Source organism: Ascaphus truei, chromosome 6, assembly GCF_040206685.1.
Source record: "Ascaphus truei isolate aAscTru1 chromosome 6, aAscTru1.hap1, whole genome shotgun sequence".
NCBI classification, from domain to species: Eukaryota; Metazoa; Chordata; class Amphibia; order Anura; family Ascaphidae; genus Ascaphus; species Ascaphus truei.
In genome coordinates, this window is record NC_134488.1 from 12,912,425 (window position 1) to 12,938,858 (window position 26,434).

General features: G+C 45.0%; 1 protein-coding gene across 3 annotated transcripts in view; it reads right to left on the reverse strand.

The window, feature by feature from the left end:
• Positions 1–26,434, reverse strand: part of IGSF9B (immunoglobulin superfamily member 9B) — a 90,337-nt gene that overhangs the window by 26,490 nt on the left and 37,413 nt on the right. The window contains exons 11-19 of one of the 3 annotated variants that reach the window (XM_075603371.1): positions 24,304–24,454; positions 17,857–17,980; positions 15,476–15,651; positions 14,851–15,077; positions 8,353–8,437; positions 6,947–7,108; positions 6,045–6,090; positions 2,289–3,791; positions 477–519 (exon numbers count right to left, since the gene is read on the reverse strand). In XM_075603371.1, the coding sequence (XP_075459486.1) occupies positions 477–519; positions 2,289–3,791; positions 6,045–6,090; positions 6,947–7,108; positions 8,353–8,437; positions 14,851–15,077; positions 15,476–15,651; positions 17,857–17,980; positions 24,304–24,454 (2,517 nt within the window). The remainder of the gene's footprint in view (positions 1–476; positions 520–2,288; positions 3,792–6,044; positions 6,091–6,946; positions 7,109–8,352; positions 8,438–14,850; positions 15,078–15,475; positions 15,652–17,856; positions 17,981–24,303; positions 24,455–26,434) is intronic. The other 2 variants (XM_075603370.1, XM_075603369.1) reach the window with 2 other exon arrangements.

The window sequence follows — 26,434 nt, forward strand, 5'->3', positions numbered from 1 at the left end:
AGGTTATTAGTAAGAATATTATTATTGTGCACTGAACATTGCAAGCCCCAAAAACTCCAAACGTCTTTGGCACTCATGGGTACAAACAAACACCCCCCAATACTAAAAGGGTTAAAACAGCAAACAATGTCAGCCTTTTATATCACGGTCTCGTACTAATGGCATTCACAGGGCAGACACAGATATAAAGGTAGCTGGGATTGCTATAAGAATTTGACTACCCCGACACATGAGATAAGTATATTACCAACGTGCGCTATGTCTGCTGATAAAGCCAATTCTCATGTTCTCTAACTCAATGTTATTCTGATTGCATTTGGTGGCTGAGTTTTTTGATGTGCTAGAAGCCATATGCTCTGTTCCCCTTTAAAGCAGGTGCTGGGATTAATAAATAAAAAGACCACCCATATTTTCCCACCCTCCAGGAGCCCCTCCCGCCCTTCCCTCTTCCCCCTTCGGACATGGATCACCCTTACCTATTGGACGGAGGAGTTCATGACGTCAACACTGCCCAGATAGCTGAGATCAATCAGAAACAGACACAGTTACCACGGGCAGAGCGGTGGAAAGTGAAATGCGTTGGGTCTGGAGTTAACATTCCATCTGGCAGCTCGTGTTAGATGTATGAGCAATTGGAACTATCCATGGGCTAAGTCCCTAATGGGAGCTACTCAGTAAAGTGTGATAGATCTTACATTTCTCTGTCAGCAATTCAATGAATATACGATACCCTGCATGAACTATCGTGCTTTAGTGAATAATCCCCACATCTATTCTATAGCTGCATATTACACACTCTAAGTAGTAATGTCAAAGACAAATGTGCCCATGCCAAGGGCATCCCAATGACTACCATTGATACTGTGGATGATTCAGTACTGGGGAAGGGAAACCTCAACAGCTAAAAAGGTTGTGAATGCATTGTGTACTGTATAATAAACATGGAAAAATATACACAAATCTTTTTAGGTACCCATGGGAAAGGTCCACCACTATTTATCAAGTTGGCGTGTCACATGGTGATGGGCACAAGTAAGTAAAACCGCTTTACACCTCTGTAACCACAAGTCTGTACTGCTACATTGGTTAAATGAATTGCCACTTTACTGAGTATTGAATAGGTAGAATTCATATTTTATGATACAAAGACACAGGCCCATGTTTACTAAGAGATGCTATGCCATAAGAAATCTTCCATCACTGGAAGACATTTTCTGGCCCATTCAAATGAACAGGCCATAAGGGCCCATAATTGCTAAGCAGTCTTTTGCCATAAAGCACCTTCCGGCGATTGAAGACACCTTACAGTGCATTGAATTAAATGGGCTTTAAGGCATCTTCCACAGTCAGAATGCCCCTTACGTCAAAAGACTTCTTAGTAATTATGGACCATGGTGTCTTCCGGCACCGCAAAGTATCTTTTGACATAGCACTGCTTAGTAAATATGGGGCTATGGGAAACATTTAATGTACCAAGCAGTACAGGTATTCTGCCACAAAACACCTGCTGGAGATTGAAGGCAAATTACAAACATTCAAGTCAGCGGCTGTAATGAGTTCTCTGGCGCCAGGTGCCTTATGGCATTAGACTGCTTAGTAAATATGGGCCAAAATCACCTGATCCCGTGGTTCCTGCTGATAAGTCATGTGATTCTGTTCCAAAATATAATTTCAGGGAGATTACCGCTATAATATGCAAAGCTTTTTCCCTGTCTTACTCAGTAATGTGGCAATGGTTTTTTTTTAACAATAAAGTAATAACGTTTTGATTACACAATTTGTAATGTGCACAGCACTAAAACATTGTGCTCTAGGACTTCATACTGAAGTTCATAATATTCTATTAACTTTTACAATCATTTTATAATAGAGTATTCCTTTCCATTCTGTTTCTGTCGCATATGTTGTCCTAAGTTTTATCTGGAATGCAATTGTGTCTTGTTCATCTTTTTGTTTCACCTATAATTGGTTGTATTAATTCGTAGATTTGTATATTTTGTTGGTTAACTTGTTTTCTTTTAAGGATGACAAGAAAATAAATAGTTAAAAAAAAAAAAAAAAAAAGACGGTCTGTTGAACGGCCAACTTATAACAACAGTAATTCTTCCTAAAAACAACAGTTAGCGCCAGATATTGTGCCTCTGAACTGACACACTGGTGACACAGTGAAGGTAAATCCCTTGTGTATTCTCAGTTCGGTCTTAAGCCTGAGCACACCTTAAATGTTCCATGAGCTTCTATATAGAAAAGCTCCCACCTCTGTGCAATGCTACCAGCGTCACACTCACCCTGCAGTGCATAGCACCATTGTCTCCGCGGGCAGCCGCTCTTCTCCTCCCCTCCTCCATCCTTCAGCATGGGGGGAGGTATCCGGTGGGGTTGATCGGTAGCTGGGACTTTCCCCACGGCTACTGTTTGCTGGGGATCCAGAGGAAGGGGGTGATTTGTGTGAGAAACCTGGAGGCTGCAGGGCAATTCCAGAGCAGACAGGTGGCGGGGGCAGCAGACCAGGACGGGGTCTGGCTCTGGCACTCAGCTCGGGGGAGCCATGTCTGGAGCTCAGTGGGCTTTGGGTGAGAGGGGAGAGGCGGGATGGCTGCAGCACCACCTGGTGTAGGCTGGGTTCCAGCCTGCGGTGCTGTCTGGGACTCATCTGTGGACGCGTCCGGCTTTCAAACCAACGAGTATCCATCCCAAAGGGCCCTGTGTCCGGGATGTCTGGGTATGGAAGCACCGGGATCCCCATTCCTTGGCTGGTGTGCCGGAGCTGACCCTGAGCAGCCAGTTGCATAGCTGCATCATGCCAAGAAGTGGGGTGAGGAGGGGGAGGGCACCGGCTAGGGAGCCTCCCTACCCAGCTTGGGTGGGGCTCCAGAGGCAGGATTACAGGATACGATGGAACCTGCAGTGAGTTGGGCGGTGGGCGACCCCGGGGAAAGGGGGCTGCAGGAGGAGGTGGAGGGAGGGGACGCCGGGTCTCTCCTGCCTCATACCGGTGCTGAACAAACATGGAAGGGGATGCAGGAGCCTCCAAACCCACAAAGGGGAAGTCAGGACATCCCCACTGCTCTGGAGAGCGGCCTCCAGTGGGTGTGTGTGTGAGGGGGAGGGTGCTGCAGGAGCTGTTCTCTCCATTCTCTTCAGGGATGGGAGGGAAGGATCCCTCAGGAAGCAATGGGGGGGAGGACATGACAGAGCTCAGGGGACTGACTTCTGGCATGTAGAAGGGTGGAGGTGGATCTGAATCCCGAGGACTGCTGCTCAGGTAGCCATACAAATGGGCATGATGGTATCCGCCAGACCTGGACTGGCCAGAGGGCTGTTGCCTTCCTTCAGAGTGCTGATGCTGGAAGCGGGGACTGTAGGCAGGAGGCTGAAGTGGCGAGTCCTGGCTGGACGACAGTGGGGTGAGCTGGGACTTCAAACCAGATGGTTCATCATTCTCCTCATCTGACTGCCGGAATTCTGGGTACATGTCGGTCTCCTCAGCAAAGGGGAAGCCCTGAATCCTGCGGCTCCTGAGCGCTGGCTCCTGATCTGGTCCACATGTCACAAAACGCCCGTCCGGCCCCCTGCTGATCAGCTCAATTGGGGTAGTGACCTCAGCCTCGGCCTGGCTGACGCTGTATTTCTTGCTGCTCATGGCTCTCTTGGTCTTCTTATACAAGGAGAGCTCTTTCTCACGCCCGGGGCTCAGTGGGCGCTTGCATGGGAGACCCTGGTCCTCAGAGGACTCTGATGGAGCACGCAGTGTCCGTATGCTCTCTGGGCTCACCTTGCCTGAGGACAACCTGTGGGGAATACGAATGTTGATACAGCCTAAATGCAGTTTACAGAACATAGGGCTGCAGCCACTAAACAGCACCAGTAGTGCAGGTCATGCTATTACCGCTCAACTCAACAGTCGTAGAAAATTGCTTACATGGTGTAGTGAATGCAACAAGTGGTACCTTTTATATAGCAAAATGGTTTATTCTGAGAATACCAATTGTATCTACATGTACAGTATGTGGTGTAGACCTGAATGCAGGTTTTGATCCAGCATTTCAAAGGCCACATGTGCACATGAATCTATGAAACTATTGAAGGCATTCCATCTAAAAAAAGAAAGAAGATACATAGAAGAGTAATTTGAATTAAAGTTAAATGGCTTCACAGCATGTTACATTGGGGCATAAGAATTTAATTTCTAGGAAATAGTACGGTTATAGCTGTGCTTTTAAATGCCGCATTTTTAATGCATGCGTTTTCAGTGTGCTGAGTGGCATATTTCTATTATGTTATTGCCTTGAAAACCTTGCCATATAGATTCACTGTAGCGTGTGACATTATTGCTCCAGATAGCTTAACATATCACAGTCTATTTCAAAATATCACAGAATATTCAGATGATTCAATTGCAATGTTGGCACTGAATATTTAAATGCACATTTCAACATATCACAGCAAACAATGAGTATGTGTATTGAGCTAATTGTCTTTTTCTATGTTACTTAATTATGGCAATTCTTTCACCATTCCCCATCTATATTATTTAGACAAGAGAGCCCAACGTGTGCTGTCACAATTACTTCCCAGGAAAGGCTGCTCGAATGTCTTTAAAGTAAGCAAGCAAGAAAGGTGGAATACCCCTGAGGAAGTTACGGATTGTATAATGAAACGCGTTGGGATTTTTGTAACTTATTGGGGATTCTGTAGTCCCTGCAAGTGAAGTCACCAGGACCGCACAGCGTTACACCTAGTTTGGAGGTTCCAGCTGCAGCTCCCGCTCCATTGACGAGAGTGTCTGGAGGGGACAGGTCGGTCTGCAACTTGGGACACAAAAAACAAGTCTTAATTTACTATTGAGTGTGTTCTGCTATATGCAAGAACATTTTCCATTTGGCCACATAGTGGTTGACTTCTCAACATCCAGGTCCACAAAAATACCTGTTTGTCTAATTTGGACAAAATATATTTTACAGTCTGGCCACCTACTTTGAAGTCCTTCCAGATAATTGATACAGTCTGGTTTGCTGTTTTTACATCTTCAGTGACTTTGTATATTCCATATCTATACCATCTTATTGGAATATTGACATTTATATCTATGGTGTGCCTACATATGAGACTGTCCAACGCCAGTTTAACCGGATCGCACGCTGAGGAGGTATATTCCGTGCTTCAACAGATGTAACAGGGCTGTCACCAGCACACCCACATCACCATTGAGAAGGGACATTCTCTAGTTTGTGTTTACTGTTCCTTACTGGGCTATCATCAGCCATATGGACTGTCATTGACATTCACCACTGTTGGCCTTTTTTCCCCATGATATCTTGCTTCCCTGCTCCACATCCCCTTCCATATGTCACTTGCTAATTGCTGCTATCTGCTTGTACTAGCCATATTATTGCTTTTTAATCACACCAGTTTACTACTAGTCCTTTTGACTACTCTGGTCATTTAATAAAATTTACACATATTTATTTTCAACCATACGGAACTGGCACTTCTTTTTCTCCTGTTTTCTGTTTACCTTTGGTCAGGCTTGACCACACAGAAGCTTCGCCTATTCCGTACAGACTGACCCTATGCTATAATCAATTGATGCTCACATTATTCACTTGCTACACTTATTTAATCCATTTTTTACACTACACATACTGTATATAGAATTAATCTGCACATTTTAACACTATCATTCACTCACTAGCGCTACTAATTGTTTCTGTGTTTATTTTTATATATATATATATATATATATATATATATATATATATATATATATACAGTGGTTGACAAATCACCAAAAAATCTACTCGCCACACAAAAAAATCTACTCGCCACCTAGTACCAAACGTGTGCTGCTTGGGCCAATAGGAGCTCGCCACGATGTTAAATCCACTCGCCCGGGGCGAGCAAATGTATAGGTTTGTCGAACACTGTATATATATATATATATATACACACACACACATACATTATTGTAATGCCATGACTGGCCATTATGTGTTCTGTTCCATGCCTGTTCTCTGCTATCTTGATTGTCTGCGGGTACTTACGGAGACTCCATGCTTTTCCGGCAATGTGTGATGGAGAGAGGTGGATCTGAGGGTAAAGTGCAAGACAAAATGTGTAAGAACAGAGCTCAACTGAAGTAAATAAAACAGACATGCATGTCTTATTTCCCTTCTGATATCAAAAACCCATTGGGTATAAATAGCCTTATATCTCCTTCTCTGAGAAATACAATGCAGGTTTCTATTTTTTTTTCTTCCTCTCTATACAATTAATTAAAAGCTGGATTTAGTTTAAAGAACATAATCCATCAACAAACAATGCAAGTTGTTTTTTTTCTTCCGAGACCATTTCTCCGTACATATATTTGTGTCTATGCCGTGTTAAATCCTTATATTGTACCGTTTTATGGAATATGTAGGATACAATGTATTTGTCATTGTCTGGAATAAGGCTTTTTTGATATCATAACATACTGTACATTGCAGTTACCTACCCAGGTAATGGGTAAACTAATGTAGTATCCACAGGTAAACAAAAATCAGTGATTTTTATTTTCTGGAGTCCATCAATAATGTATTATTCAGTAATAACTTCTAATAACGTTATTTCATATGGCACTTTTCTCCCAATGGGACTCAAAGCACTTCTTAATTACAATATACCATGCGATACGCAGCACATAGGATTTCAACAGACCCAGTCCCTGCCCAGATGAGCTTACAATCTATGTTTTTGGTGTCTGAGGCACAGGGAGAAAAAGTGACTTGCTCAAGGTCACAAGGAGCTGACACTGGGATTTGAACTCAGTATCAGTGTTAACAGAGCCAGTGTTGTTACTCACTGAGCTACTCCTTCATCCAGTAGACAGTAGATGATCCTGAGTGACTTGAAAGCAGCAAGAAGAATTTCACAGAGCGCTCAGTCATCTGTGTTCCTCACTCACCCTTTTTCCTCTTAAGTTTGCGTTTGCGCTGCCTGTTCACCACGCAAGCTGCGAGTGTACTGAACAAGACCGCTGCCGCCAGAAAGCAAATGGTAGCAACGATCCCAGCAAGCACCGGCCGGGCGAAACCCTCGTCGCTCAGATCCGGTGGAGGGAAGACGTCTGAGGGGGAAGAGAGGGAGGCAGGGTCACTGATCGAGAAAACCCAAACGCAAAAATGCACAGGACAACGACAGGGGGATGGGGCAAAGGAGAAGCAGAGGAGGTTAAAAAAGAAATACAAAACGGACAAGGGAAAGCACTGTATCTTGGCCAAGTTCAATGGTAAGCAGTGTAAAGAGCCTGTCCTCTCACCCTAACCTATCTTTTTATGTAGGACAGGAGGATTTACTTCTAAAGTGCCCCAGCTGCTGACCTTGCCAAACAGCAGACACATACTATATGAAGCAGCCTTTTTACATCATTTAAAGTTATCTACATTAAGTGAAGATGTAACCCATTAGGCTTTATTTATAACAAAAGAATAATAATTACATGGTACAGTGTGTCCATAGTAGGAGGGTCGCACATATATCCCTCTGAATCATTTTGCTATCACATCACGTAACATATATTAGGGGCAAAGATTCGTAGCTATGGCTAAGGCACAGTAAGTGCTGAAATGTATTTCAAAATATGGCTGTAGTGCGGCAGTGCAATCTGTTGACCACTAGGGGGCACATTGCATGAACAAACACATGCGTGTATGAGATGCATTTGTGGATTACCAGCACCGGAAAGCACATTTTTGTTACGGAGGTACTCTTGTGTCTTAGCCTGGGTATATACTGCACCGACACACTTTATTCGAGCAAATACCCAGTATGTACCTGGCAGATACCTGGAATGCGCCGCTCCTCACCTCTGACAAGCCCCGTTGCGTTTGCCTTCCCAGCCTGGGTTCATGCCTGGCTGATGGGCGGCTGATTTGTTAAATGATAATGATTAGGATTTAATAGGCTGCAATGCTTCGCGTGTCTACCAGATGGCATAAATTCATGAATTGTAATGCAGTATATATATATATACTGTGCAGTATTGCAGCCAGGGGGAATAAAATGCTTCAATCCCTGCCTCGAAAATAACCCAATGCACTCGGGCAGAAAACAGTCACAAACCTCAATACACCCGGGTTTACCCGAATTCGTGGGACTAGCCGAGCTCGAATAAAGTGTGTCGCCAGTGTATGGTTGTAATTAATTTATGCATATACAGTGCACATTATTTCAAACAAAAATACGTTATAGTAACACAGATTCTCAGTGATAGGAGATTAAGAGAAGAAAATGGAAAGGACATGTATTTCAACTGTGAATGCTTTCAGCAATTGAAATATGACAAAAGATTCAGAGTTTGACACTATATACCTGTGCTGGACACGCCGGCAATGTTACTGGGCTCACTGATCAGATCCTGCATGACAGCCAAGACCCGAAACTCATACCACGTGTCCTGGGAAGAGAGAAGCAGAATGATGCTGTGACAGCCCTCTGCCTTCATATAAACCTGCCACGTAAAAACACTGAGTGAAGAACAGCTGTGATCCACAGCCAATCTGATGAGTGTATATAGAAAATATAAAAAATACCTGTAGCTACTTCTCAAGACCAGGAAACTAAATTGAAGCCCATTAGCTAAAATCATAGACACCGGTGGCTGAATCCATGCAGTTTTCAAAGTAAGGTATACTTGTTAGGTCACAAAAGTGAAGTCTTAAAGCTGCATACAAAGCAGCATCCTATGTGTGTGTGTGTTTTTTTTTTTTTATCAGTTCTGCACAATGAGAAAATACTTGTAGCATTTTTTTTAAACAAACCCGAATGCCATTTTTATTGTATTATAATTTAACAAGCATTTTTTTGTTTTAAATTAATTTAAAATAAAGTAAAAAAGAAAAATAGAATCAAAATAAAACATTCAGCTGTTCTGAAAAGGTTACAAAAACTGGTTTATGCAATACTGATGCAGCATTGTCATGGCGACGTCACGACATGGTAACATCATGATGTCATGACATCAAAAGGAGTTTAAACAAGGAAGGGGTTAAACCAGGTACCGTATATTGAAGTACAGTTTATTGTTGGTACTTATAACTTCATAGTTGCTATAAAGAGCAGGATTGAGAATGCCACTCAATGCACATCTTGCCACATGTATATGCACATAGAGCAGCTGTTCCAATGAGCGTACCGCTGTGGGAAGTGTGAGCGGGTGGTTTCTTTAGAGTCAGAGATTGCTGATCTGAAGAGGAAACTTGCAATATTGAGGGACATTGACAATCTTGAAAGGAGTTTAATGCTCACTGAGCAGGCCCTGGCTGGGACTGGTGGTGGCGCTGTGAGTGAGGAGCAGGTAGGTAGCTGGGTAACAGTTAGAAGGGGAAGCAGGGGCAAGAAGAAGAGGCTGACCCGTCCGAATAGATTAAGCCATATTGAGTGAAGATATTGGGAGTGTCATAGCAGAAATGGCAAGGCTGGGGGAGACTGATTCCTCTAGCAGCCAGGTGAATAGTTCCTCCAGCATAGAGGGGACTCAGGATGCTCAGATACCATAAAAGATTTTGGTGGTAGGGGATTCAGTTATTAGGAAGGTAGATAGGGCAATCTGTTGCCAGGACCGCATGAACCGAACAGTTTGTTGTCTCTCGGGTGCTCGGGTTCGGCACATTGCGGACCGGGTAGACAGAATGTTGGGGGGGGGGGGCTGGGGTTGACCCAGCAGTCTTGGTACACGTTGGCACCAATTACAAAGTTAGAGAAAGATGGAGGGTCCTAAAGAATGATTTCAGGGATCTAGGCCAAAAGCTTAAGGCAAGGACCTCCAAGGTAGTATTTTCTGAAATACTACCAGTGCCATGCGCTACCGCAGGGAGACAGTCAGAGATCCGGGAGGTTAATGCATGGCTAAGAAAGTGGTGTAGGAAGGAGGGGTTTGTGTTTTTAGAGCACAGGAACTCCTTTTCTGAGAGGTGTCATCTTTATGTTAGGGACGGATTGCACCTGAATGAAGAGGGATCTTCTGTGCTAGGGGGGAGAATGTTAAAAAAGTTGGAGGAGATTTTAAACTAGGATGGAGAGGGGAGGGGAATGAAACAAATAACAAACTAAATAGTATATATATCCATGAAGAGATCCTCACAGGAGAGATAAGTGGAGCACAGCGATGGGGAAAAAAGCAGGGAAACGGCACACCAAGAATAAAAATAAAATCCAATTTATTCCATAGTGACAAACAGAGACATCCAAAACATGGGTCAAAAAAGCACTCTGACGCGTTTCGGGCAAAGCTCTTTGTCAAAGAGTATACCCCCATATGCCAGTGTGTGTGTTTATATAGGGATAGACCTAATTGAACGCCATCGCATAGGGATAGACCTAGAATGGGTCTCATGACACATTAAAGTGCCCTTTTTATTCATTTTTTGACTTTGGTTCCTTCCTGCTGCATTTGGTTCGTGCGCTCCTCCCATTCTTTTCACTTTTGGTATGCATTTGGAAAGCAACAATAAACAGGCAACTTACAAATTAAATTGGGATAAATTAGGGGAATCCTTGATGGAGAAGGATTTAGGAGTGCTTGTAGACAGCAGACTTAGCAATAGTGCTCAAAGTCATGCAGTAGCTGTAAAGGCAAACAAGATCTTATCTTGCATTAAACGGGCAATGGATGGAAGGGAAGTAAACATAACATGAAGCCTCTTTAAAAGGCATTAGTAAGACCACACCTTGAATATGGAGTACTAATTTGGGCACCACTCCTTAGAAAGGACATTATGGAACTTGAGAGAGTGCAGAGAAGAGCCACCAAATTAATAAAGGTGATGGATAATCTGATTTATGAGGAGAGGCTAGCTAAATTAGATGTTTACATTAGAAAATAGGCGTCTAAGAGGGGATATGATAACTATATACAAATATATTCAGGAACAATACAAGGAGCTTTCAAAAGAACTATTTATCCCACGGGCAGTACAAAGGACTCGGGGGTATCCATTAAGGTTGGAGGAATGGATTTCATCAGCAACAGGAAAGGGTTCTTTACAGGAGAGGGGCGCAAACATTCTGAGCTGTGCTCCCCTGCCCGGCAGCTGCAACGTTCGTGCCCCCCCTCTCCAAGGACCCAGAGCCAAATGACGCCGTGGGTCATTTGACGCCACGTCACGTGACCCCACATCACGTGACCCCGCCGCGTCATTTGAAGAGCGTTGCCATGGCGACGCGTTGCTGAAGAGCTGGCAGGGAGCAGGTAAGGGAGTTACAGAGGCCTTACACCTACCCCAGCATTTAATTTAAATGCCTTGGGGAAGGGCGCGGGTACTCTATAACCGCGCGCCACCCCATAGAAATTCTTGCACCCCCCAGTTTGTGCCCCCCTGCTTTACAGTAAGGGCAGTTAAAATGTAGAATTCATTACTCATGGAGACTGTGATGGCAGATATAATAGATTTGTTAAAAAAAAGTTGAACGTCTTTTTAGAAAGGGAAGGTATACACGGATATACCAAATAAGTAAACATGGGAAGGATGTTGATCCAGGGATTAATCTGATTGCCAAATCTTGGAGTCAGGAAGGCATTTATATTTGCCCTTATGAGATATCATCAGATGATATGACACTGGGTTTTTGTGTTTGCCTTCCTCTTGGTCAATAAGTGCGGATATAGGATAAAGTATCTGTCGTCTAATTTTAGCATAGGTTGAACTTGATGGACGTACGTCTCTTTTCAACCTCATCTACTATGTAACTATGTTGTAAGGCGTAGTTATGCGACTGCCACCCGGCTCTACATGGAAATGGGGATTGTTTTGGTAAACTTTAAAGTGGCTAATGTACTAACATGATCTTTGCACATTTTTTTGCGCTAACATTATACTGCTAAAAAGTAGTACCAACCTTAACAAAATGTGTTAAAACCTTATTAACTTGGGAGGTTTTTCACTTTGCTGTATGGACAGGACCTACTATGGTTGTTCCTCCTCATACACAGGTAAAGAGGAAGGTTCACAGTGTAGTGTTAGGACCTGCAAATTTGGTTATGCTTTGACGTTGGTATGCAGGCTTATGACGCTTTGGCCAAAGAATTTAACTAAATAACCAAGAAAATATTATTATTGTAGTTAAACTTTACACTTATTACCATATATGTTTTGTCAATTGGATGCAGCATTGGGCTCCCCTGTCTTTTGTTGTATACATTTGCCACACTCAGTAGCATTCCTTTTGACACACACACACAATATATATATATATATATATATATATATATATGCAAATACAACTGTATGCTCATCTGCATGTCTTAGGCAGGTCTGCAACCCTGCCTTTCCCCATTATCACCCAGCATACAGCACTTCCACTGCAGCAAGGGATCCTGGGAAATGACATGCAAATGAGGACACAGTGTCACTTTTTGCCTCAAAAACCATTTTTAACATGGTTCCCTATAGGCTTAAGCTTTCTGCATGGTCACAGCTTTGAGCACAGCCAGGGTTAAGATGCATAGCCAGAAAACCACCCACAGACAGCTGTTTCGACCTTGATGGGTCTCATCAGTGTGGGGTTGATTTTAACTGGGTATGCAAAGAGGCTATGGGATAGGCTAAACCATAATACTGAGTTAAGTTATGGTGAGTAAAAAAGTGACAAAAACCCTCCACAGGAAAGCAAATATGCAAATACAACTGTATGCTCATCTGCATGTCTTAGGCAGGTCTGCAACCCCGCCTTTCCCCATCATCATCCAGCACTTCCACTGCAGCAAGGGATATATATATATATATATATAGTGGGTGTTGGGGTTTGAGCTTACTAGGAATGTGTGTGTTAATATATATAGATATGCTTTTCATTTTTTTATATATACTGTACCATCCCTGTGAATACTCTGCGATCCCCTTGCCTGGAAGACATCACTACTACAGAGGACTTATGGAACAGTCCTACAAAGGGTTTTGAGCTGCTTTACACATTACTTTCACACATACAGCTCAACCCCGTTATAGCGTGATCTGCTACAACGCGGATCCGCTTATGCGGTGTAAGCGTGGCTCCCGTTTTCCCGTAGAATTTTTTTTTTTGGTCAAACTTTAATAACTAACACACACACAGGAGGAGAGAGGGGGCAGGCTCCAGGCGGGGGACTCGCACAGAGACAGCTAACATCCCAGCTTCTCCAGACTGCATGAGATCCTCCCCCTCCCCCCACGGGCTTCTTCCTGCTTTGCTGACACACACACACCCTCCCCTCCGTGGTGTCGGATCCCCTGCAAAGCTGAAGTGGCTCTAGTAAGTGGCAAGACTTGAAATAGCTGCAGCTTGTTTTTCAGTGTGATATTTTCCTTTTATTTTTATGATGTTACACTCCAAAATCATAGACTTTGATTGAAATTAAGATGGCTGCCATTTCCACCCCCAGGCAGTCAGTGGGATGAAGGAGTGCTAGTGATCAGTGCTTATTTTAGCATGTCTAATGCTGACTGACAAATAAAATACAGGATGTTGTATCATTTTAGGTGTAATTTAATGTTACGTGCTTCCATTTTTTTGACCTGCTACATGGGACTGCCACTTTAATAAAGTTGTATTTTTATTTTATAGCGGGGGAAGGGAGATAAGGAGCACGTGACTTTGGGTGGTGTATAGCTGCAGCCTTGCTAAGTGGGAGCTCTGGAAGGAAACTGAAATCAAGGGAAAGCACTCAGCCATTTAACATTGTGAACAAAACACCCAAGGAGGGACTTAGTGCTATTGTTACTGCCTACGAAAAGTACCAGCATTTTCCCACACAGCCACTGTGAGTGCCAAGGGCTGATGTTTATTTGAACATGGCACGCTGGATTGAATGTCTTCCCTTCACAGTAAACACTTCTGGCCTGTGATGTATGTAAACCCAGAGTGTGAAAAGTCTTCATGCGCCCGGCTTAGCGTGAGCAAACATGCTCATATCCCCTGTCTCTTCTTTCCACTGACGGCTCGTCTTGTGTCAGCACTGATAACCCTCACAGGGGGACAGTGCAGGGACACTGATGGCAGACAAGGACCATTTGGTCTTGCTATTTTAAACAGCCTCTCCCTCCACAAACACATTTTCCTTTAGCATCCAATAGGAAATCCAGAGCAGATATTGCCATGTGCTGTAATGTACAGGGACATACTGACAGAGATGAGAAATACCACCGTCTGTTATTAATTAGTTGTGCGAGAGTGGAGGTTGATATGTAGAAGCTTCCCCAACACTAACACACCTCCCTCCCTCCATGGTTTCGGCTCACCTGCGAAGCTGCTCCGGGCCCTGCGTGGGGGTGCTGCTGCGACGCCGGGTTCAGAGACAGCTGGGAGAGGTATCCCAGTCTCCCCTTCCGGCGGACACGGAACCCCTGATCGCGGCGGCCATTTTTTTTTATCGCGATCCCGGTTATAACGCGATCTCATTCTGTGCTCCCCGAGCACCGCGTTATAACGGGGTTCAGCTGTATATTGGATGTGGTTGGTTTCGTATAGAAGTCACAACGTAATCACTTGTGTATTAAGATTTGGTTTATTTCTAACTTTTATCGCTCATATTTCCTCACACAATTATTATACACCCTATTATATCTTTATGTATATATATTATTATTCCACACAATAATCACTAATAGGAGCACCCAGTTACACCCGTCTAGTTTCTATTTACCTATATACAGTATACCTTACTTAACATTTTTGATGCTCACCGTGCATAATGAAAAAATAAAAAGTTAGTAAATAGATGCACACATGCAATATATTTTGTGGATTTCTTGTAACAATATGGCGCCAGATGTTCTTAGCATCATTTCGTACATATACCCCGTAGTGGATATAAAGGAGACTGTGTTACTCTACCTGGGATAGTTCCTTCGCCAGGATCTCGGTGTCACTGCCTGCGACCGAGTCATCCAGAATCTCCCATCTCTCTGCCAAGCGGAACTCCATGATGTAACGATCCAGCGGAAAGCTGTGATTGGATGGAGGGAGCCAAGAAAGGAACACTCCCTGCTGAGTCCGATTGGCCGTGAGGCAGCGGGGTGAGGTCAAAACCAACAGAGGCTCAGGGGTCGTGGGAGGGAAAGCTTAACAAAAAAATTAAAATGACAATGATATTGGGATAGAAGTGAGGCATGGTCCATCAAGTCCATTAATTCCACTGCATGGTAATGTAGGAAACAAAAACAGACAGAAAGGACCTATGATCCATCGAGTTTTACCCTCCACCATAGGGGCTATAGAGTCTCGCTGTCCTACCATATTAAATATGTTAAAACATAGACAAAAGGGACAATGGCCTCATTAATCTGTACTTGTATTTAGTAACACAGTAAAAAATGAAATCCATCATCTACTGATTTTGCCCCTCCCTCCGGGCGCAGTGTGACATAGGACAGTCAGGGGATCTGATGCCAACCATAATACAATATATTTTCTTGATCTCTCAAGTAGAAAAAAGTGTTAACTGTGCACTTGTCCTTACCTAGGGTCCGTACTGTGACCACTTCGCTGAAGGAACTAGTCCCCAATTTGTTCTGTGCAAGGACACTGAACTGGTATTCTGTCTCTAGATCTAGGGAGTCCACCAGAAGAAATGATGCTCCACTGGGTACAGGCATAGAGACCCAGTCATGGGGACCAAATTGAGCACGCTTGATCCTTCAGAGAACCAGAGCGAGAGACATGTAAAAGGGCTGATCTTCAGCGACCTCAAAGTAAAGCTCAGAGACTGATGGAAAGAATTAGTGGAAATTGTGAACGTATCAGGAACATTCTAAGATACCACAGACTATACAGAATACGAATCATATAATAGAAGAAAGGACACAGATGGCAGTGGTTCTCAAGAAAACAACCATTATTTCATTCATGCGCTAGTACAGCAGTGCACAAACTGGGTAGCGCGCCCCATGGGGGGCTGGAGATTTTGCTGGGTGAGCGCAGGCGGTTGCAGAGGCCCCGCACTCTTCCCCACAGCATTTAAATTAAATACCGGGGGATCGTGTGAGGCCTCTGTAACTGTTTACTTACCCAGATTCAGGCGCTCTGTGGCACGTCGCCATGGCAACGCAGCGTCAAATGACATGTCATTTGACGCCGCAGGGTCATGTGGCGTGATGCGGGTCATGTAACTCTAAGGTAGGAAGTGGGGGGGGGTGTATCGCGGCAGGGAAGACAGGGGGGCGCAGCAGAAAATTTTGCGCTCCCCTGCAGTAGTACATATATCTCTGTTTTCTAATTTATTGGTTATCTATAAAGTTTTATGAGGCTCAAGCCCGGACAGGAACCCCAAATTATATTCAATATGCTTTGAAGACGTCTTCTCTTATTCCGGAACATTTGGAGTATGATTTACATCTTCCCAAGCAAGGGGAAGATGGCATTACAGCATATTAAATACGGGCGAGAAAGCGCAAGAGAGCCAGGGACACAGACCCAGAAAGTTAGTCATACAGAAAGTCATCTAAAAAAGACGCAGACATGGAGAAACACAGAGCGACTGAGAGTGGGATAAAAGAAGCTCAGGCTGGAATAGAATGAGAGAGAGAGGAGAGAGAGAGAGGAGAGAGAGGAGGAGAGAGAGAGGAGAGAGAGGAGGAGAGAGAGGAGGAGAGAGAGGAGAGAGGAGAGAGGAGAGAGGAGAGAGAGAGGAGAGAGGAGAGAGGAGAGAGGAGAGAGGAGAGAGAGAGAGAGGAGAGAGGAGAGAGGGATACTTATACACACAGGCAGGCACACAAAATGCATTGACTGATATGTACAGTAAGTTTGTTTTGCTAGCAAATAACTCCTAGTTATCCCCAGCCAAGAGAGGAGCTCACAGGCCAAACAAAGCATATGAAAGAAATTCAGCGTTGGAAATGTGATTGTATGTGGCCCGGCCACAGCATTCCCTCTTTTGTTTTTAAAACTGAATCTGTTTTTAATACAGCTGTTTCCTTTTTTCGTTTCTTAGAACATAAATATATCATACACCTTTTGAAAATGTTGCTTACAAAGTAGTGTCTCATTGAAGAGGATTGTGCTCCCATGCAAATCCCATGCAATCGAGCATAAAACCTGTATATTTTTTGTTGCACTTTGACCAATATACAGTACCGTATGTGCGCAAATACATATGCTGTATATTTACACAATTAAAGCCTTACAGTTCTTGTTACAAAAATAATGCTACACAGATTCCTGGATAGTCACACACTGATCGGGGCACTGACAACAAAGGGATCACTCACAGATACACAGACACACAGGGTCAATGACATCCAAATGTAGCAGACTTTACCACCATTTATTTTGGGGGGGGGGGGGAAATGATGTCATGCATGTTACCTGCTCCTGTTTGTTTGGAAGGAAATGCAGTAAGTCTCACATTACACATTGTGCAGCCATATCGCATTATCGTGAAATAACCAGAGCGGTAACATCTGCTACACCTGTAGATTCACAACACACTAATAGAGACACAGACAAAGGGACACTGACAGGCGCACAGACATGGGGGAAAACACGTACAGTATCTTACTGCAATCCTAAATGACTATGGGCATGAGGGAATGAGAAATGGTATTGATGAAATACTTACTATGTGTATTCATTTTGATGACATAATAATTATAATATTTACATCAGATACATACAATAGGTCTGAAACGGGGGTTATTACCTATTGTGGTATAAATATAAATATATACACACTATATATAAATATATATATATATATATAAACATATAGATACCTTTCTATATGTTTACAGAAGAATGCACTGAGGAATCATTGCAGGCCCCTTCAGCAAAGATGGTAAACACTGCACAGAAAGACAATGGTGGTAGAAAGAAAAAGCTGCAAAGCATGCTGGGGTGACTCACAGAGCGCCGTACCAAACTGAGAATGTCTGCTCGAATCCTCCATCATACCCTGGTTCCCAGGACACATTTGCCGAGTTCATGGACACCAGGACTCTGATGTTAGAGGGGGCGTGGGGGCTGGTGCCTAACAAAAGAAATATATACATATATTTTACACACACACACACACACACACACACACATACAGTATATATCGTCATTGTAGAGGTAAAAGTCATTAAATACGTTCTTTGTGTACTTCCGAAAAAACGATTAAATGTTCTTTTTCACATTATTTCAAACTCATACTTCCCTGTGCTGGTAACTATAACTAAATAGGCACTTAATGAGTTTTCCAATAGAAATATCAAGAAATTCCAAGTGAGATTTTGACAAAAATACACAAAGGAAGCCCTACACTTCTAAGGAAGGGGCAGCATGACATAAGGCGTGGCGCCCCTCTCCCCGTGATGTCAGGCCAGGGGGAGGGGTTAAGTAAGGGGTACTTAGGGCCAGGGGGAGGGGTTAAGTAAGGGGTACTTAGGGCCAGGGGGAGGTATCCTAGCTTCCTCTTTCTTCTAGGATCTGCTGGAGCGAAGTCGAATTTTCCTGGTTACAGATTCCTGGTATCCTGATCTGGAGAGACGGTGGCACAGCGAGGAGGTAGAAAGACACGGTCGGAGGGCCCAACAGTGATGATGGCGGTCACCGTCGGCGGCGCAGACTTGCGGATGAGGGAGCTGCACAAGGAAGCACAGCGGTGCTGTCCCAAGTGGCTGTTGGCTCACGTGCTCGGCGGCGAGGCAGGGATTTCAGCTTGGGGGATGGCCCGGCGAAGAGGCAGCTGCGGAGGTGGATGGTGGATGGTAGAAAAGGGGAATTTTATCTTGTTTTTTTTGCAACCACTGTGGATTTTCGGGGGTCCGTGGATTTTTCGGGTTGGTTTTGGGAGGGGTGGTGCATTTAAGCATAGCTGTGCGGTGGGCCGGTTGCGGATTCCAGAATTAGTTGGTGGATTGTTGTTTTGACGATCCTCTGGTGGATGGAGGCGGGTTGGGGAGCTGGCGCGGAGTCCGCGGTTTAGTGCGGATTCAGTACGCGGCGGAGATTGTGGTAACATTGAGCTGTGTGCGTGGATTTGGGTGGGAGTGTGGATTTGGCAGGGAGCGTGGATTTTCGGTATACTAGACAGATTTTGAGTAAAATTTGATGGGGAAGTGTGGATTTGTACTGGGTCATGGATTTTGGGGTGAAACTCGCCAGATATAGCTGAAGGGGGAGGAACACTCGTGGATGAACATGGAAGATTTCCGGTGATTTCGCGTGGTTTGGGCGCAAGGGCAGATTCCGGGTGAAATCCGCACGGATTGTTATCATCCGTGGATTCAGCGGAAAAATCCACACGGATAGAGACTCGGTCAAGTCCTTCGACGAATTTCACACCACCGATCAGATTGTGGCGGAATAAGGGCTGGAAATTAGATTTTTATATTTTTACCCATCTTTAGTAGCAGGGCGGGCTCCAGCAGCTAAGGCCTGGAGGTGTTAGGACCGGCAAACGCGGCAAGGACAGGACGCAACATGAGAAGGAGTGGGGGTGTGGCTGCACGCGGCAATGCTGCCCCAGTACAGGACATCGCAAGGGGTGGGCTGGGGCCTGAGGTTGCCCAAAGCAGTGGGGAGCGGTGGGGCAGGAATTGAAGCAGGGAGTTGCTAGGCCTCTGCAGAGGTTGAAAATCGGGTATGCACTGAGCACAGCCGTGAAAAATAGGGCTGGAGGCTGGTTGAAGTTAAAAGCTTTATTGAAGATGCATAATAGCAAAAATAGGTAGTAGGGTCCCCTGACGCGTTTCCCACCTGGTAGGCCCTTTATCAAACGCGTCAGAGGGCCCTGCTACCTATTTTTGCTATTATGCATCTTCAATAAAGCTTTTTACTTCAACCAGCCTCCAGCCCTATTTTTCACGGCTGTGCTCAGTGCATACCCGATTTTCTTCTATTGCTCAACTGGACTGAGGCGCGCGACTCCTGGAACGTGCACATACCACATGAATCGTGAGGGTTGATCTTTTACTCCTACGGATTCCCTTCCTCATCAGCCAGTGGGTGTTTTTTCATGTTTAATGACACTCCAGTCGCACGGACCGACAGGCTGCAGGCGAGGGCTCTTGTGAGAGGGTGAGTTTCATTCATACGGAGCTCATTCCTCCAGCTGCTCAGTCAATGCTGCTTTCAAAGTCGATCTGCTTTATTGTGTTTTTATATTGTTGAGCTACTATATTTACACCCACACTAATTGTGCATGTCGGAAGGATCGTTTTGTATCAGCTTATGGTTCCAGTTTCTTGACTATATTATCATGACTCTATATTTGATATTAGAAGCACCAATCAGGGATTTGTTTCCCACATCCTAACTCTCTGCAGAGGTTGAGCCCATCAGGGCAGGAGAAGAGGCATGTGGGTGCAATGAGAGATGCATGGGTGGCGCAGAAAAGGATGTAGGGTACAGGGTTAGTTTCAGGGTACTTACACGGGGGGGCAGGTAGTGATGGATGTGAGTAGTGGGGTATCAGGGGAGGAGGAGGTGAGCAGGGAGGAGGCTGAGAGTGCAGAGGAGGACGTGGTCGCTTCTCCGTGAAGATACAGGGGGAGCATGGTGAGTGCATTAAGTACATGGGGATCTTCAGAAGGTGCGGGGGTGGGGAGGGTGCAACAGAATCAGCAGGGGGGACAGGGGTGGGATAGGGGTAATTGGGCGTGTGCTAGGGCATGGAACAGGAGAGAACATGTTCAAAGCCTTGGGGGAGTTCTTTTTGCAATAGGGTCATGGGGAGAGCAAGGTTAGGGTGTGCTAAGTGGGGGGAGGTCAATTGGTGACAGGGACGTTGGGGGGGAGGGGGAGGTAACATTGGGGTTTGGATCAGTGGTCAGCGGGGTCACAAGGGGGGTGGCTCCTCAAGGGGCTCCTCCAGTGATATCAGGGGTAAAGGGGAGGGGGGTGACTAGTGTGGCAGCAGCTGTGACAGTGGGTGGAAAAGAGGGGGTAGCGGATGTAGAGGGGATGGCGGCAGTGGCGACACCAGCAGGGGAACCTAAGAAGGGTGTTTTAATGGCAGAAGTCAAGAGAAAAGAGGAAGGGGTTCAGGATTCTAGCTTTAGAGACGCTTACCTCTGCTTAGCTAGCCCACTGGTGTTGCAACTATCGGTGGCAGTAATAGAGCAGGTATGGAAGAATGAGTAAGGAGATACATTAACATTATTGCCCAACTATAGGGAGCCGTCAAAGTCAGACAAAACGAAGGATGAGAGCGAGAAGGAGGAAGAGAGGGAATAGAGGCAGGCTCCCAAATCTTTGGGGGACTGGCTGCTGGCCTTTGCAATTTTAGCCAGTGTAACATGGGAGAAGTCGGAGCAATGCTTTACGCTCATCAAGTATGTGGATACGATTTGAGAGGCCTATAAGTTTTATGTGAGTCTGTGGTGGTGGAAGCACGATAGGGACTTCAAGCACAAAAAGGCGATTAGGAAGTATTTGCATTGGGACGTGAAAGATATGGACCTGTGGATGTCCAAAATGATGCCACCTAAAACTAGCCCCTCTCTGCCAGGGGCTGGCAGTTCACAGCAAGAAAAGCAGGCGGCCCGGTGATAAGACTCGGTGTTCTTGCTGACAGTATAATGAGGGGCAGTGTCAGCAGGATACGGGGAGTCATTTTAAGCACGAGTGCGACAGCGGGGAGCAAACGAAGGGGCTGGGTCAAGGAGCGAGGACACCGGTAAATGTCAATAAGTAGGCACTGTGGCTCTGCCGCTACCAGAATGGGATGGCGGAGGAATTGTTAGAGAAGAGAGTGCTGGTGGGCAGGAGGGTAGGACTGTTTTCATCTCCCCCCATTACAGGGGTTGAGAGCTTCTCCATTGAGGTTGGTCCCAAAGAAGGAGCCGGGTTCATACTATCGCATACATCACTAGCCCATACACTGAAGGGTTGTTGGTGAATATTGAAATTGACAAAGAATTTGGGTCCGAACGGACATGAGCGTGGTGGAAGCTGTGAACGAGCCATTAGCATTATCTCCAGTGGTGGTCCGGTTACTGAGGTTACGAGTCCCAAAGTGCCTGTATCATAATATATGGTTCAAGGCTAAAAACGTCCTCGAGGGATAACAAGATGGCGTTTTTCAGTGCACGGCATTCTGGGAATGGGTCCCGGGGGCAGCTACGACAAGAAGAACCAGGCAAGCAGCAGCTGTGGCAGGAAGCACTGTGGCAGTAACGGAGCTAGTGAGGGCTTCGGTAGCCCAGGTATGTGATCAGCATACACTAGGGCTTGGGAGGAATGGCGGGCCTGATTAAGGGCAGACGGGGAAGAACAAAGGTCTAAGGGTGTAAGGGTAGAGGCAACCAGGGATAAAATGGTATTTTATCCCTGGTAAAGAAACAGGAATTGGGGGGGGGGGGTTAATCAGCCTCAATGATAGCAACATTTTTAGCAGCTGTCTCCTTCTTCTTAAAGTGGAAGGGAGACTGGGACTTTACTTAGGGCTTCAGAATACACAGAGTAGTGGCAAGTTGGAAGAGGGGGGCCGAATCCAAGGATGATAGGGCCCCCGATTTAGGCAGCAATGCTGTAAAAATTGTACGGGCGACACGCAAAGCGTGTTTTTCTAAGTATGAAGCAAAGCTATGTGGCATCGCTTTTTGTCTGGCCTTTTGCAGGGTCACACATATCAGTGAGATAGTGGGCTCCTCAAAGAAAGGCAGAGGGGGTTGCAAAGAGAGGATGTGGAGTGAGATGCAGGGTCTGACAGGTTGGAATCAGAGATCTAAAAGGGCCCAGGCAGCAAAAGGAATATGGGTTCACCTACGGATAGCTGGGTTTGGGGATTGGATAATTATGTCACATTCTTTTAGGATTGGGGCGGCATATGAAGCCGCTAGATTAGGCCTTGGGGAGGCAGTTATTAAAACGTTGAACAGGTGGTTATCAGGACATTTTAGGAGTTATGTTAGACCCTGTACAAACTGTTAAAAGAGTTCAGTGGTTGGTTTTGTTATTGTTTTGTCCGGGTCAAGCCCCTCTGGTAGTCTGGTTGATCACTGGGCAGGAAAGCGGGCTGAGCATAGGCCGGGGAGTAAGAACAGACTTGGGAAGTAAGGCAGGAGGACCTTGATGGGGGCTCGAGAGGCCTGTTTCTGAAGGCTGAGGTCCCTTTATCAGTTATCGGGAACGTTATCCTGATTTCAGTGTGGCAAAGGCTTGCTGGGAAATGCAATGCGGCTAGTGGTGGCTTGCAAGGTCAGTTTAAGGCCTGTTAAATGACCTTGCTGGTGGCGAGAGTAATGTTACTCTAGTATGGGGACTCAGTCAGTATTGGCTCCTGGAGGGAGGTCGCAGACCTCAGAAGTATTTTAGTTGGGGAAGGCTGTACCATGCAAGAGTAGGCTTGGTTGGTGTGGTCTTGACCTTCCGGGGCTCTGTGCATTCAGACAAATGTACTGAATAGCTAGATGAGCATGAGCTGAGGGTATTCCTCGAGCTCTGGTAGGTGTGAGCAGAACAATCTGGATGGGTCCCTAGTTGGGAAAAAATATGAGATATTTACCTGTTGTAATAAATAAAGCTGTGGTTGTTAATTTATCCCAAGAAGTTGCATGGTGTGTTTATTGGGAATGGAAGAGGGTCCAGCTCGAGGCGTGGGTAAGACATAGGTTTTACCTCTATAACGATCAGATACAGACCCTCAAACACATTTTCCTTATCACCTATCACTTTAATGACAAGATTTTCATGTGATGCATGTTGTGCTTTTGCAAAGATAATAGAGATGGAAATAATGTAATGCAGGAATTTAGTTACAATACACAATGGGGGTTCTATATAGCCCGAAGCGGACAATCACAGAAACTCTCACTAAAGTCGATGGGGGTCTCCTGCTGATCGTTGTGCATGCGGCAGCTTCCTATCATGCCTCCTAAATGCAGCCCAACTGGTTGCTAGTATATTAATAACCACATTCTTGTAGTGCTTATAAGCTGAACAAATACTCGGGGACAAAGGGGAACATTAGACATTATCCTGGGATTACACAGAAAGTCCAGCTGGTAAAAAAACAATCACAGAGATATAAAGGCTAAAATAGTGGGATACTCCTCTCACTCCGACACAGGGGCTAAGACTCTTACATGAAGACTGCAAGGCTAAGAATAGAAGGTCATTAATAGAAGTCAATATAATTCCTGTATAGAAACTCCATGCCTGACAACTGGAATCCAATATATCTTTTACACAGAGCTTCCAAGGTGGACAATAGGAGGCCATTACTACTTACTATACAGTGACTCTTACACAGGTATGCTACATCCCCTACACAAGTAAGTCAGAGCTGGGATAGGAACAAGAGAGAGGAGGCTCCGGTAAGAAGAAGAGTGAATAGACAGGATGAGTGGTGGATGTCCTACTTACCGATAACAGTGAGGTGTGCACTGGCAGTGATACTTGTCACAACATTGCTAGCCACGCATTCCCATTCTCCGTGGTCTTCCTTAGTGAGCGATCGAAATTGCAAGGAGCCGCTGGGCAGAACACTGTGCTTACTGAAAGAGGGCCTCCCAACCTGGGAAAATGAGAAACACAGCTCACTGATACTGTACCTGTGACTACTCAGACACAAACACACTGCTCACTGAAAGAGGACATCCTGACCGAAGACAAAGAGAAACACTGCTCATTGCTAAATGTGCTCATTGACAGAGCTTTTGGACCCAAAAGAGAGAGAGAGAGTAACTGCACCCACAGTATGGTGTGCTTGTACTGAGAGTCTGCAGACATAAGACACAGAGCAAGTTCACTCACTTCATGCTATGTTTATACTGCGAGCCTCCAGACCTAAGACAGAGAGCAACTCAACTCACTGCATGGTGTGCTAGTACTGAGACCCTCCAGATATGAGAGGGTGATAAACTTAACTCACTAAAAGTCTGCTTGTACTAAAAGCATTCAGACCTGAGACAGAAACCATATTGTTGCTGAAAGAGAACCCCCCAACCTGAGTCATAGAGAAACACTGCTTACTGCAAGCTATTGAGACCTTCTCCAGAGCTGGGGCAGACAGAAACACTGCTTACTGCAAGCTATTGAGACCTTCTCCAGAGCTGGGTCATACAGAAACACTGCTTACTGCAAGCTATTGAGACCTTCTCCAGAGCTGGGTCATACAGAAACACTGCTTACTGCAAGCTATTGAGACCTTCTCCAGAGCTGGGTCATAGAGAAACACTGCTTACTGCAAGCTATTGAGACCTTCTCCAGAGCTGGGGCAGACAGAAACACTGCTTACTGCAAGCTATTGAGACCTTCTCCAGAGCTGGGGCAGACAGAAACACTGCTTACTGCAAGCTATTGAGACCTTCTCCAGAGCTGGGGCAGACAGAAACACTGCTTACTGCAAGCTATTGAGACCTTCTCCAGAGCTGGGGCAGACAGAAACACTGTTTATTGGGGAGGGACCTCTTGCGCTGGCAGATTGAGAGACATTGATCACTGCATTCTGTGCTTACTCGAGATGGGTGAAACCCTCGAGTCAATTTTAACATTCACACTTTTCGGGAAATGTTACCAAAAAAGTTGTTTCATTGTCTTTGGCAATTTGTAATAAACTTCGGCATTTTGAGACTTTTATCAAAAAGTATGAATGCTCAAAATTCCCCCATCTCTAGTTAGGACAGAATACAGTGACCTACATGTCTCCCCTCGGGTGTAGGGAATTTCAGCAGGCAAATTGAATCTCAGAAACTTCTCTAGTAAAGCTTGCCAACTTTAGTTTGTTTTTTTCAAACCTAGAAAAATCCAACGTTTGCGAAGTTAAAAAATCTCCGCAGCCTTAAATATGGTTTTTTTTCGGGGGGCTAGTGGGAGTCTTATTTAGTAAAATACCCATTGACATATACACCTCTCAAAACACTTTTCTATGCAATAATGTGGAGAGATACAATTGTAGTCAACCATTATTGCCACCCATGGCTCCACCCCCTCATTGTCACATGTCTAATTTAAAACGGCTTCACCCTGTGGTGTGACGTGTATGACCTGCTGCAGCACGTCACAGGGTTGCAACAATGTTGGCTACAACTATATCTGTGAATTTTTGTCCAGAAAGTGCATTACGTTAACCTGGCGTCGGTGAGCTTTGAAGATACAGTACATCTCAAGACTTAACAAGGCATTCATTTAAATTAGTCCCTCATTAGGTCAATAATGGACCAGCGGCAATCTGTCTCTAGTGCTTACTGAAAGAGGAGCTCCTGACCTAATACAGATCTCTCCTAGGGCGCTGCTCATCAAGCTCCATTATGGGTTAACACACCCAAACAAGCGTTAACTTCTACTCAAGTCAATGGGAGCTAACCCACTTTGCAGGTGCGCTAACCTGTAACGGAGCTTGATAAATCTGGGGGTTGCAGAATTATTCTGCTTCTAACTATATTGAATTGGGCCACACAAAGAGAATGACCATTGCTTGGTTTTCTCACTATGGTGAGCCTGGCCCTGTGAAGGGGTAAATTCAATACACATTACAGTAAGAAAAAGACACTGC